The 13586-nt window shown below is 39.2% G+C and overlaps 1 protein-coding gene across 6 annotated transcripts in view; it reads left to right on the top strand.

Moving 5' to 3' along the window:
- The first annotated feature begins 1733 nt into the window (after nucleotides 1-1733).
- lims2 (LIM and senescent cell antigen-like domains 2) overlaps nucleotides 1734-13586 on the top strand; it is a 29398-nt gene continuing 17545 nt past the window's right edge. Inside the window, exon 1 of one of the 6 annotated variants that reach the window (XM_071501972.1) lies at nucleotides 1734-1889. In XM_071501972.1, coding sequence (XP_071358073.1) covers nucleotides 1861-1889 — 29 coding nt within the window. In that variant the 5' untranslated portion in view covers nucleotides 1734-1860. Of the gene's footprint in view, nucleotides 1890-6309; nucleotides 6423-8866; nucleotides 9141-13586 lie in introns of those variants that run through there. The other 5 variants (XM_071501794.1, XM_071501883.1, XM_071502057.1 and 2 more) reach the window with 5 other exon arrangements.

The following is a 13586-nucleotide window of genomic DNA, read 5'->3' as shown; positions in this document are numbered from 1 at the left end:
CACAAGTTCATAAGATATTTAACAGAAGGGGCTAAAGGGATAAACATAAAAACACAAGCGTTCATATCCCCTCTTAATGTCTTCAGACTTTACAGTTCTTGGTTTTATTGCTGGACAAATCTGCTAAGGAGAAATTAACTTTCCCATCTTCAGTCTCAGTCTGTAATATGATCAGATGCACCAGTCGTTCCGTTTTAACTATGAAATTCTTTAGTTACTATGATTTTCCTCCCCTCTTGAAGGAGGGAAGGGGGTGCAGGGGCTTTCCTTTTAAGGAAATAAATGTAGTTTCTGGTATCATGACGCAATCAGGGGAGGAAAAGCCATATAAAAGCTGCCATATCTGCTTCTGGAAGGAAGGGTAAACATGTTATTATGCGCTTACCTCCCTGGGGAGCAGCACTGTTATTAACACCTTGCAGTTATGTGATGCATTTCTCCCGAATATTTTCTTTGCAATTGAAATTTGGCATTTATTCTTATCCTCTTATTTTCCTGCTCGGTATTAATGGTGACACAGTCTTTCCATGAAGTGCGTCTGTACAAACCTGCGGATGGTTATTAAAAAAAAAAAAATTCTCTCTGTTCTCGGTCTGGGACAGGTTTCTTCACGACACCCACCCGCCATGTTGAACTTCTGTATAGTTTCCAGAATGAAAACTTTCCATATATCCTGAGCTGATGCGATCAGATGTACATGATGTGAAACTACAGAGGATGCAGGAGCAGCAGCAGAGGTGTCAGCCCGATCACACACATGTTTAATGTGTTGATCCAAAAACACAAGTTGCACTGAGTTCGCAGGGCGGGTCTTGCAGTTTTCTGGCTGTTAGACCTAAATTGTGATTCTCCAGTGGCACAAGCTCCCGTCGAGATACACAGCAAAACAGTGCCCAGTTTTCAAAATAAAAGCACTGATCCCTCTTAATTTAAGTGCAGTGGTCCTGTCAACATAAGGCTTTAGTTTTAGTTTTTGACGTGATAGAGGTGAGGGAGGAAGAGTAAATGTAGAGGGCTAAGTGAAGGTGGGTGGAGAGAATGAGAGGGTGAGGGAGACAGGGAGGGCACGGGGATGGGGGAGATTTGGAGAGGTGGAGGGGAGAAGAGGAGAGAACTACTCTTGTCCAGCCTGAGTTAAATGATCAGCAGCCTCCTCCACCTCACTGTCACCATCACGTCACGAAATGCTTCTCCTGTTCGGAAGAGATCAGAGCAATACATGTAAGAGCCCTTTTTCACAGCCAGTATTTGACAGGAAAAGCACAGGTGTTAGTATTAACATTAACAATGGCTGTGGTCTATATGAGTAAAAAAACAAAACAAGCAAAAAAACAACAAACAGAAAGTAAAGCAGTTTATTTATTTATTTATTATTTCATTATTATTCGTCATATGCAGGCATTATCTAAAGCAAACCAAAAAACTGACACGTAAACATATTTGTGCCAATAACACATAAAGTATATTTTAATTTTAAAACAACCGAATTAGTATTGTTATTATTGTTATTATGTATCACGAAGACTAAAGAAATCTTTATTAAAATGTAGATGTATTCACCTTTATTTATTTATGTATTTTAACGTCCATATGCTTTCATTTACTCTCTGATGAAATTGATAGTTAACACTTGGTAATATATTTTTCGGTGTCGTTTAAATGGTTTTATTTTGAAAGTGCCCAGCGGAAGTGTGATGTTCCGTTAAGTGCGTGTTGACGGTTGGACGGAGGCGAGGCCCGTCATCGCCATTCTGCTAGCTTACCTCCGCTAACGTCGCTGTGCATCCCGGTCCCTACAACATCTGGGCGGCTGCTGTAGAGGATAGAAAACACAAGTCTGGACTGGGAGAGAGCGGAGTGATGCTCGGCATTACGGAAATGACAAATGGGTAAGTGAGAAGTTTTTTAAAAGTGTTTCTCTGGGAGGGACATTTGCCTGAAAAGTTGGGAAGTTGACAGTTTGACGCTCGTAGGGAAAAAAAAAAAAAAAATCGCAGTCCCGGTCGGCTCCACTTTTATGCTAGGAAAACTGAAATTTAATCACGATTAACTCCATTTAAAAGCGGCCAGGGTAACGTTGTCCTTCATTCACCAAAACCTGGCGTACGCGCATTTGAGACAGTAGCTTTTTATCGCGGAAAGTTAAATCACATTAGCGCCACACACACAATTAATGTCTCTGTGAAGCTGCAATCTGAAGTTGGCCACTTTAGCTGTTCGCTAGCGCCCCCCACTGTGTTATTGGTGGAAGCTTTTAGCTAACAAGTTACTGAAGCTTGAAACAATGACATGAAAAGCTTTTGTAAATAAATGGGTGTGGACGTGCAGTTCATCCCGTTGGTATTAGTAATGTTTTTGTTTTGTTTTTTCTAATTTAACTATTAAACACATATTAATAAATCAAACTGTACTGCAACAGTAACTCTCTTTAACTGGAAACGTCTACCTCATAATGTAGTTTCATCTTAAACAGCGTGATGACAGCTTTATGCCAATATTGATAATGGTTTAAAAAGGTTTCACTTTACTCAAGACTGCCAGTAAAATCCCCATACTCCATACTATTCACATGTCTGCATCTACATAAAAAAAAAAAAAAATCATAAACATAATTATAAAGTTTAATCTGGAAGAATTCTCCCCTGTGTTGTACCAGAGGCTTTAACACACTAATTGTACAGTTTTGATTATAAAAAGCCAAAATAGCTTCAAAGGTAACTTGATATATTTGTGTCATCCTAGACTCACACTTTAGACAGAAGTGATAGATTCACAGAACAGCAGTGAGAAGGATATTTTAAAGAAGGAAAGAGGATGTTTCTCCATTTTCTGCAGATCAACCTCCTCCCTGCACAGGAATGTCCAACCAAACTCACTGGACAGTAGTTATTGCTTTCCAAACCACTTCCTGACCATCCATTCCCTGGGGAATGCTAGTCAGAGCAATATTTTTTCCACTCGTGTGAATGCTACTGTGTGCACCGCTGAGTTAATTATGGCCTGGATGAATCTGGCTTTTATAAAGCCTTATGGACACTTAAAGCAATAAGAGGGCGAGTCTTTTAAAAAGCCTGAGGATTACTGCATTCCCAACGCAGTAGGCTTTTATCTGATTCCACAGTGTGTTGATACAACCAGAGCTTAGAAGAATGTCTCAGTCTGCAGTGTGAATTTGTCCTTGTTTGGAAGAGCCATGAACTTGTGTGATGTAGGATCTGGACTGTGTGTGTACTAACGTGATGCATGTGGCGTGAGGGAATGTGAAATGTTTATTGTAACTCACACATACTGTTGCTTGTTGATACTACATTGGATTATTAACCTTTAACATTGAGTACAATGAGTTTCTATGGTAGTTTAAATTATAGAGGTTTCATTGGGGGATTTGGATGTCCCATGATCTTACAGCCCGGGAAGCACAACAAAGGCCTACCACCATCTTCTTCACACTAGAATGTATTTAATGTGAGGCAGACTCAGGAAGTCTAATGTTATTTTGCTTCCTGCAACAAATGAATAGGGCAGAACAGAAAACAATGAGGCTTGTGCAGTGATAAAACTTTTAGAGTGATACAATCACTGCTTTTGTTAATGATAAGTAAGGCCATAATATGCACAAGTAACTACTGTCATCTTCATGACCTTCTGTCACATATGTGTGACTTAGAAAATTACAACTATGAGATGTTAAATTAGAATTAGAAATTTGACTTCCTAGTCTATGGAACTAATTTCCTGCCAAAAGTTTAGAAAATAAAGAAAACATGTTTTACAAATTCCCCACAGTTCACTAACAAACACAGTGAGGTTCATAAATACAAAACACCTTTCACAAACTAATGCGTTTTGTTTTGCAAATACAAAACATACCTATCAAACAAATACAAAACATATTTCTAATATATTATGCTTCAAACACATGTCTTACAAGTACTAAAAATGTACCCTGCAAAGAAAAGAAAAATATCTCATGACATTTGGCACAATCTTTTTTGATGGATTTTCTCACAAATGTCCAGAGTAATTCACCTTCCATGGCAGCATGTGGTGCTATGAGTCAATGTATGTGACCAGGAGGTTGAGAAGAGCAGAGCAGATTGAACAGCCGCAGTGCCACTGTGGACAAGAGGATGACAGCCTTTTAAGACTAAGCCAAATCAGAAATGAGCAGTCAGCAGGTGGGTTTGTGGTTGTTGCTGGTGAAAGATCAAATGGTAACTGAAGTCAACAAGTTACAGTTTTTGGTTGGTGGGATAAAAATACGTAGCATTAAGTGCACGACCACCTAGTTTACACAAACTTAGGCAAACATTTTTTTTCTTGTTTACCTTTTGTTAACATCTCATTGCCAGTCTCAGACCAATAATTAGAACATGTCTTCAAATTAAACCGAGTTCAGTGATACTTCATATAGATTGATGGTGAGCATGTAAACTTAGTTACATCCAACCAGATGACGCATTGGTCATGTGGTATTATTTTTTGTCTTTGCAGGGTATATTTTTTGTACTTGTAAGTTATCTCCATACTAGTCATTCTTATGGGACACTAATTCATAACATTGACCGTGAGTTACTTTTGTATCTCATGCAGTTGGACCCAGCAATTGGCCTTAATGGAAGTAAACTGTCGTTAATTGCTGATAAAACGTCACAGCAGTGTGTGTTCTCTAGTTTCTGCTGACCCATGCCACAGTGAAACTAGAACTCATTATGGCTTCTGTGCACGGATAGAGGCTCTGAAGACTTGTCTGTGTGATGACTCTAAAAAACACTGTCATCACAAGCTTTTCTCAATGGTATATAGTATGTAGTATGTGTTCAGCAAACCAATGATAGAAAACGGCCTGACTGATGCAGAAGGAAGTGTGGAACAACAGGATGTACACTGGTCCTCTTACAGTAGTTCCTCCATGGTAGGTGTGTGTGATTAAAGAGACAATATGTCCTATGTGTTGTCGTAGGATTTTACTCAACAAGCTTTAAATGAATACATACAGATTTGTGAAAAACACAGAATATATACAATTTTTAATTTTTAAGAAATTATCTGTAAAAAAAAAAAAACAACAAAAAACAACACCTTCAATCTGTTTTCAGGCTGTCATGTCAGTTTATTAATAGAAATAAGTACTTGATTTTATCTATACTGAAGGTTGACCTGCTTTCATATAGAGCAGGTCTAGACCATACTCTTTATTCAAAATTCCTCCATGAGCAAGGACTTGGCGGTGGCAGGAAGGAAAAACTCCCTTTTAAGGGGTAGAAACCTTAAGCAGAACATGGCTCATGGTGGGCAGATGTCTGACTCAACCGGCTGGGTTGAGAAAGAAAGAGAGAGGGAGAGAGGGGGGAGAGAAGTGAAGAGGGTGAGGGCGAATGAGATTGAGGAAAGGTAGAGGGGGGAATGGAAATATGTTTATTTCCATATATAAGGAAATGTTTTATTTGCTTGACCTCTGAGGTGAAGAGCCTGACCTCCTGGCTCTTCACCTCAGATGTCAGGCCCTTGAAACTGGCTTAGTCATCCACTCCTTGCACATGGCAAAGCTCAGCCTTCTCACGCCTCCTCTGCTGCTACTTTTTCAGATCACTTAGAGTGAATTTGAGACTTGTGATGGGCTCCTCCTCCACTGTCATCATCGTTATCCAGTGAAGCCACTCTTCTCCAGGGCCTTTTGCTCATTTGCCCTTCTCTTCATCTCCTCTTTCTGTTTGGCCCCCTGTCTCCTCCTCTCCTCCTCATCCCCTAAACTTAAACATGTCTTTTCTGAGCTCTTTCCCTCTACCCTTAGGGGTCAATTTACAGATGATATGAACAATTTCTATTTCAGCTTGGAGTTGTAAAGTTAAGGTAATATCACAGACACTTGCAAAACAGTCAGATACGTTTTTGTCTAATGTAATCACAGTGAGACACCCATGATTTTGATGGATCCAGACACACACACACACACACACACACACACAACATGTAGTCAGTGAAAGTCATTGTGGTCACTGGGTTTGACCTTTCACCTCCTCTATAGAAGCTGGCGAGACACACAAAATGGCAGGTCTATGAGAACTTAATTATCTATTCAGTCAGGTCACTGAGGGTTCCCTGCATCTCATCATGACTCTTTACTCCTTCCTTCTCTTTCTCTACACCAACCTTTATCTCCCTGAAACGCTCTCCTCCTCCTCATACACATGCCACTAGAGATTTGTGTGCTGACTTTAATTCCAACCATCTTAAACACACAAACACACACACATACACACACACACACACACACACACACACACACCCACACCCCACAGCAAATAGGAAGTGATGTGGCCATGCAGGCTGAGATAACAGCAGTAGGAGTGTTTGCAGTGACAGCAAAGGGAATTTAGCAACAACTGAATATCTACACCACAGTCTGACTCAAAACATTGGTAAGATAAGTTTATTTGTTGTAATTATTGTCATTGTAATTGTAGTAGCATTAGCAGCTATGCACCACTACTTGCTTCGTGTTTGATGTACGAACGATACTATCGTGTTGTTCGTAGAACTGTGCAGCTCCTCAGTGTGCCTTTGAGTGTTGTATTGTGCATTTCAGCGAAGTGTATCATTTAGAAAGTCGGCTCAGTTTCAGTGAGGTTTTATTGCGTGCATTTTTGAGCAGTGGCTCAGCATTTGGACTGTTATGTATGTGCTCGCTTGCACACTTCCTCTTATGTGTGCGAGAGATGCCAGGATTCCCATTAATTTAAATTTCCTATGGAAAGTGGGATAATTGCAACAGAGACACAGTAATGAGATACTTTAGTAAATGTGAAGAACATATGAGTAATTCAACTCACAACACCTCAAGAACATGTTTGGAGCCAAGGTTCAGTTGGCTGTGACATGTTTGAAAATGCAAGTGAAGTTGCTGATTTCATTTGTCCAATAAACAGTAATTCCACAATCAATTAAACACATCACATTTGTTTTAGTCATTACAGTGTTTTAGGGTTGTTGTAATGAGACTAGAGCTTGAAGTTGATAGAAGAGCTGTATTACCAGTGTTGTCCACACAGTGGCAGTGCACTCATTTGGTAGAGAGGTTGTTTATGAAGCATGTGGAGCCTCTTGGAAATATCTGCTGTTTCTGCCAGATGTGTGTGTGTGTGTGTGTGTGTGTGAGAGAGTGTGAGAAACAGCTCTCAGCATGTTTATACGCAAAACTGTGGCTACATGCAGCTTCAATCCAAAACACTTCATTAGGTTTTGAATCCCACAGTCGTCATTGTGCCATCACCATCATCATTTTAAGTCAGTTTGAAATGTAAGGCAGGTTACATGCTGTGATGGTTCTTATATTCACCATCATCATTTATATTTAAATTTGCTTGACAAATTGAAGAAAATGCACATTCCATTTGGAGTGAATTACAGGTTATGTGAGCTCAGACGTGTATAATGATTGCAGAGAATAGAAACCACACTTTTAAAGCCTAAAACCATGATTCATCATGAATGTTATGGCATACTCAGACATGTCAGCCTGTGCTTCTGTGACCCTGCTGCGGCCCTTTCAGGATGTGAAGCTTGAAGTTCAACATTCACATTCTATGTTTCCATGAGTGTGTGTTCGTCAAACCCATGTGGAATGCTGAGCAGGTCAAGACAAGCAGCTGCGGATGCATCTGCATGGTAAAACTGTTTATACGTGTCATGGAAAGACATGGTTTCTGTCAAGCAACCGTTTAACACCATCAGATAGATAATATCTATAATGACAGGTACAGACATTGACTGAAAGGTATAGACAGAATAACAGTTTCCCTAAAGAAAGTCATGTTAGATTTCAATCAGTCAAATTCAGAATTAGAGCACTCAAAGATGGTGTTAGGTGGCAATCATTTTCAAAGATAAGTGGTAATGTTAGCTGTTTGCAATTTGTATTAAATTTGACTCATATTTGGTTGGTGTTCAGGTTAACAGAGAGCTGTGTTTTTCAGGAATGCCTCAGACTCTGCTCAGGCTACAGTTTGCATGTTCTGTTACAACACTACAACCTGAGCTCTGTTTACAAAGGTTCCTTCTGTGGTTTCTTGTTGACTTTGCTTGTTTGGTTCCACATACTCTGACCAACCTGTTCCTGCTTTGGTGATGTCACTGCCTCGTGTTTGTAATTAAACATGTCTGAGAGGCGACTATCAGCTGCGCCTGAAACTGTGCATCGGCTGTTTTGTGTCTATCAGAGAGGAGAGGAGTCCTTGTTCCCACACATTGTTGTGATGAATTATTCATCGTTTGACATTTTAGCCTTTCTCAATAGTTTGTTGTTTCGTCTGGGAAATAATCTCACAGTTCACAACAGAGGACAAATCCATCCAAAAATGCCAACAATGTCCATGTACGTGCTGGCTGATATAGTGCTTTAGTATATTTTTTTTACTCTAAAGTGTTGATTTCTCATTTGGCCTCAAACATCCACAATTGGTCAGGCTCTGATGCTGACTTCAAATACGCCCCCGTAGGATGACTGGTGCATCTCTACTCTACATAACTTCTTATCTGTACTAACAGCTTACGCATCGTGTGTACAATTGTGTAATGTCTGTGTGTAAGAAGGGAAAATAACCTTTCTTTTTCAATTCTCTCTCTTGTCACTTTCTTAAACAGAGGAATGAGACAAAAAGTAGTAGGAGGCAAAGAGAGGCAACAAGGGCAAAGGCCAGAAAAGGGCAATGCAGCTCTCTTCTTATCTATCTCCTTCTCCTTTCCTCTGAGGCATTTCCCCTCTACCTGCTGCAGGAGGGGGAGGTGGAGCAAGAAGTAGCTGATAGGTGTGTAGGCTGTGAGACCACACCTCTGTATATGTCCTTCCTCAAGGGTGTGAGCCCTGGAGGTGTGTTTGAGAGAGAGACCGAGTGCAGCACAAGATTTAAACTTTTTATTTCACTCAAACATTAACACACACAATTTCTTTGGAGGACCCCTATATCTGTGGACTGAGTGTTCTCGGCAGACAAGGGGTAGGAAGGAAGGAAGGGAGGGAGAGAGAGAGGCAAAGGGGCGATGAACTCTCTGAGACTGAAAGAGTTGTCAAACTCAGACTTATACAGACGGAGACAGGAAAGACCAGACAGCTATGGAAGTCTGGCTAGGGACAGCTTCAGGTGAGTCTTCCTCTGTCAAGCTTTTAATCTTGTGTCAAATTGTCTATGTGACTGCATTTGAGAAGTGTTGATTCAGTGGTAAGATAGCTGTTATTTGTGTTGGCGTTTTACTCGCATGATATTGTATGTGAGTCATTTTCAATTTTTATCAGACAGTGCGGAGTTTTTTAACTAATATTGTTCTATGCATTACAAGAAAATGGTCCTGAAATTTTTCACAAATGAACCCTGTTTTGTTTTCTATAGCAGCTTATGTCAATGGTTAAATGACTTATGGTGCAACAAGGATATGCTTAAGAATGAAGAAAAAACCATACTGGGCTTGCCAATGTTTTATGCCTGTCAGAATGTCCAGCTTCCCTTTAGACGGTCTAAAAAACTGTGGTAATTTTATTTGGGTTCTTGTTGAAATGCCATGTGCAAATACTTCTGATGACATTTTTAAAATTAGCCTGTGATCTTTTGGGTTGGTTTTGTTATCTTTAGCTGGTTTTCAGCTCTGTTATCATTATCTGGTGCTGACTGACAGTGTCTTGTATAACGTCATTATTCAGAGAGGGGGTTTGTTTGTGTTGCAACAATCGTTATCAAAGAACCTTTGAAGAAAAGTCCTTTTCTGTGTGTTGTGTATTGACAAGGATAGATAAGGTGTGATGTGGTGGGGTATTTGATCAGCATATATTGCAGATGAGGCTCCATTCCTCTGAGTTGTGTGACCAGCAGCTGTAGACATGTACAATGTGTGCAGACTTGTGCAATATTGGTGTTAAAATACGTAGGCACCAGTTTTAGATGTTCTTTTTCTGTCTTTCACGAACACCTCACTGCACCTCCCATTTTCTCTGTCTCTCTCTATCAGTCTCCCTCTTTTGTGTGTGTGTGTGTGTGTGTGTGTGTGTGTGTGTGATCCTGAAGTGATTAGAGGAATGTAGTAATGTGAGGAATGTGGACTGAAAGGGGGAGCTCACCTGTTAGCAGTGTCCCCAGTCAAACCAAAAACACTTTATTTCTTTCCTTGTAGCCCCTTCCCCCTTCCCAGGCAATGCAAAGCCAAAATGGTGTCATACAGTTTATCTCATGTTTTTCACCATGTTGTCTACCATACATACAGTAGTGCTGGAGGACTGATGGTATTAAAATCACAATTGTGATTGATACCTAAATGAAATATCATTCCTACACCTATTCCTATTTTGCAGTAGTTGCATGAATAGGTAGATTGAGTAGGTAGATTCTCTGTGTCAAACCAAGCATTTCTAATTTCTCCGTAAATTGCATTTGTAAGACAATACCATATTAAACCACATAATGCGCTGTGCACAGGCAGAGGAAAGCATGTGAGAGGGACAGAACAGTAACACATTAAAAAAAGACCGACAAAAAAATGAATACAAAGAGAGGCAGGGTGAAGGAAACCCCACCCATGGTGCTGATAAAGACAACGACTCTCTGTTGTGTGGAACTTTTGCTGATATATACATGTTGATGAGTAGTGATGATGGTAGTGTTTTGCCATCAGTGCAGCACATCCAGGTAAAGTCACAAATTCTAACCACCCGAAAAGTCCTGAGAAAACGCGTATCAAAGCCATAAAAACTAACAGAATTCATATCCATACCTGACAGGCTCTCATAGCCACAAGGAGACTGGAGAAGCTATGATATTATTTAAAATGCTTTCCCTAAAACTTGCATTCAGAATTGTGCAGCCCTAACATGCTAACCAGGTTTAATTACTGATTATCATGAAAATCATTGGGATCTGAAATTAAAACAGAAAGCATGTGTAAGTGACAGTGCTGACCCAAAGTGAAACACATGATGGTTTCAACGACGTTTTAGGCATGTTTCAAAATAAATGATTTAAGCAGCAACATTGTAGAAAATAAACTGATAGCTGCTGCTTTGCACCAATAAAAGTGTGTGTATAATGTGTTACTGTTTTCCTCTGGGTTGTACGTTGTGTTCCAGGCTCTCCTGTGGAGTTAAGTGGGACTGGAGGTCAAAATGGGCGTCTGGAACAAAAAGTGCAAAACAAAGGAAATGTTAGTTATGAATTATGTTTGCACAGTCACTGAATCAGTGTGTGTCAGTGAGTGTACTCGTGTATGTGCGCATTTTTGTGTGCTTGTGTTAGTGTTCATACACTTGGTGCCTTGCCAAAGTAAAAATGGTTTTGCCCAAGCTGTCCTCATGTCTGTGTTGCTATGGTTGCTGTTGACACTGTGTGTGGGTGAGTGTGGGTGTGTGAGCAGGGGTGTGTTTGATTTGTCTCTCCGGTGCTTGTCTTGCACTGGCTAAGAGTGTCAGGGCTATTGCTTAGTTTTAAAAATGTTCAAACGTTGTCTGCAGACACAGATCCATTTAGCCTAGGCTAACACGTAGTTTTAAATAGGAAAGTATTGTATCAGAAATTTCCATTGACTGCAAGATTGAATGTTCTAATTACAGATTATGACTTCATTATGAAAATATCTGTTGCAAATTCAATGCAATTTTGATAATTATTCACTCATAATGTCTAAAAGTTAAAGATGTTTAGTTTACACATCACATTAAACAAGGAAGTTCCTCACTTTTGAGAGGCTGGAGTCAGTAATTTTTCTTTGTTTACTTTAATGAATAATTAGAATAGTTGCAGATTAATTGTACAATATTACAAAATGAACTGGATGCAAAGCAGTGTTTTTTATACTCAAACATTTAGTGGTGGAAGTAAATTTGTGTTATAATAAAAACTGAAAAAAGATATTTCAAAAAAGTTTAAAATCTGAAAAATCTGAAAATTGAATTTAACTCATGTTATTGAAAAAATAATATAACCCTGTTCAGTGGTGAATTGAACTCACTCCCAACCTTTTTGGTTTCCTTGGCTGAATCATTTGAAAATGGGAAATACTGTTTGTTTTATACTCTATATAACCTAATCTATCCTTATCAGATAGACACAGCCAAATTAAATCATCAGCTGAGGTGGGGAAGTTGGAAATTAAGAATTTAAAGACAAGCTAATCAGACAAATCAAAATTAAACATCAACCAAACACAAACTTAAAACAAATTCCTCCAGGGTCATCGAGAGAATGGAGAACATCAGTGCAGGCCCAAAGTTACTGTGCTGAGAAGAACAGGCAGTGTTAAAGTCTGTGTGGCTTCCACTGGAGACAAAACACTTGCTTGTTTAGAAGATATAGCATCAGTTTTTGGGACATTATATACATGTCGTTAGGAATAATCTTGTTATGGAATTAGCTGTTATTCACATTAGCTTGAAGATTTAAATGTTACGGCTGTAAAAGTACACTAATGTGTATTTCTAGTGATGGATTTTTTTAGATTTTGTAAAAAATGACTAGGGCTTTTCTTCTCTGATGGAAAATATAATAGACAAATTATATAATAGGCAACTGTGTGTTACTGAGTTACCTATTTCTGACTGTGGTGGCCCACATGGGCTGTTAAGAGTAACTGCAGTAGGTTATATCCACAAATCTTCTCTGTGTTGGAAAATGAATTACTTTAACTCCATGATAGCCACAGAGGTCAGTTCATTTGAACAGTATATTTCCAACATCTTTTTCTGTAGCACTGGTGACCTGACCGTTGACTTTAATGGCCCCATAAGGAAGTAACACCAGAGACACCTTGTCGACTGCTGACAGTTGCTGTAGCCATTTTTAAGCTCAGGTTGACATTCATATCGGCATTCACATTCTCTCTCCCTCTCTCTGTCTGTCTCTCTATCAGGCAGTGAAAACTAATACTCTTTTGCTAAAATATCTGGATATTGCTTTATGTGAATGTTAGAATTTTAATACTACACTTCTATAGGACGAAATTTTATGAAAAGTCTATTTGCAGTATGTCTGCAGGTCCCAGGTATACAGGAAGTACAGTAAAGCTCAACAAAATCTAACAGTGGGATCAGATCACACATTAACACCAATGATGGACAATGAAAGAGAGCATCAAGCAATATGCTGTTTTATCCCATGTATCTTGGCACAATGCTACTCAGGAGCCCATGGCAGAAAAACTTGCATAGCTGTGACCATATAGCAGCATAATTTTTCTTAATTTAACTAAAATTCATGTAAAGGTCAAGTGTCAACCAGTTCAAATGCTTTCAGTACACCAGGTAAAACCAAAACTGACAAAAATTTTGGCCTCTCTGCAAAACAAGTTTGAACCTGGCTTTAGCCAGGACCAACTAAATTTTTTTTTTTTTTTAGCATTTTATCATGTAAAGTGTTATTCCACCCTGTCTTTACCTTGGTCAGAAAATCCCACAGTCGCACAAATCACAAAACATTTCTAACTGATTGTTCTAACAGATTTTGACTCTAAATTTGCACTGTAAACATATGATTGAAATGCTTAATAATGTTAAATTGCAGTTTTTATTGCAAACTAAATCAAATATGAACAATGCACATTGTCAAGTTAGT

The sequence above is a fragment of the Trachinotus anak genome, unplaced genomic scaffold, assembly GCF_046630095.1.
Source record: "Trachinotus anak isolate AG129_WGS33_773 ecotype Australia unplaced genomic scaffold, CSIRO_AGI_Tana_v1 ptg000001l, whole genome shotgun sequence".
Classification (NCBI taxonomy): domain Eukaryota; kingdom Metazoa; phylum Chordata; class Actinopteri; order Carangiformes; family Carangidae; genus Trachinotus; species Trachinotus anak.
The sequence above is the reverse complement of the archived record's forward strand: the minus strand, read 5'-3'. Positions and strand labels throughout refer to the sequence as shown.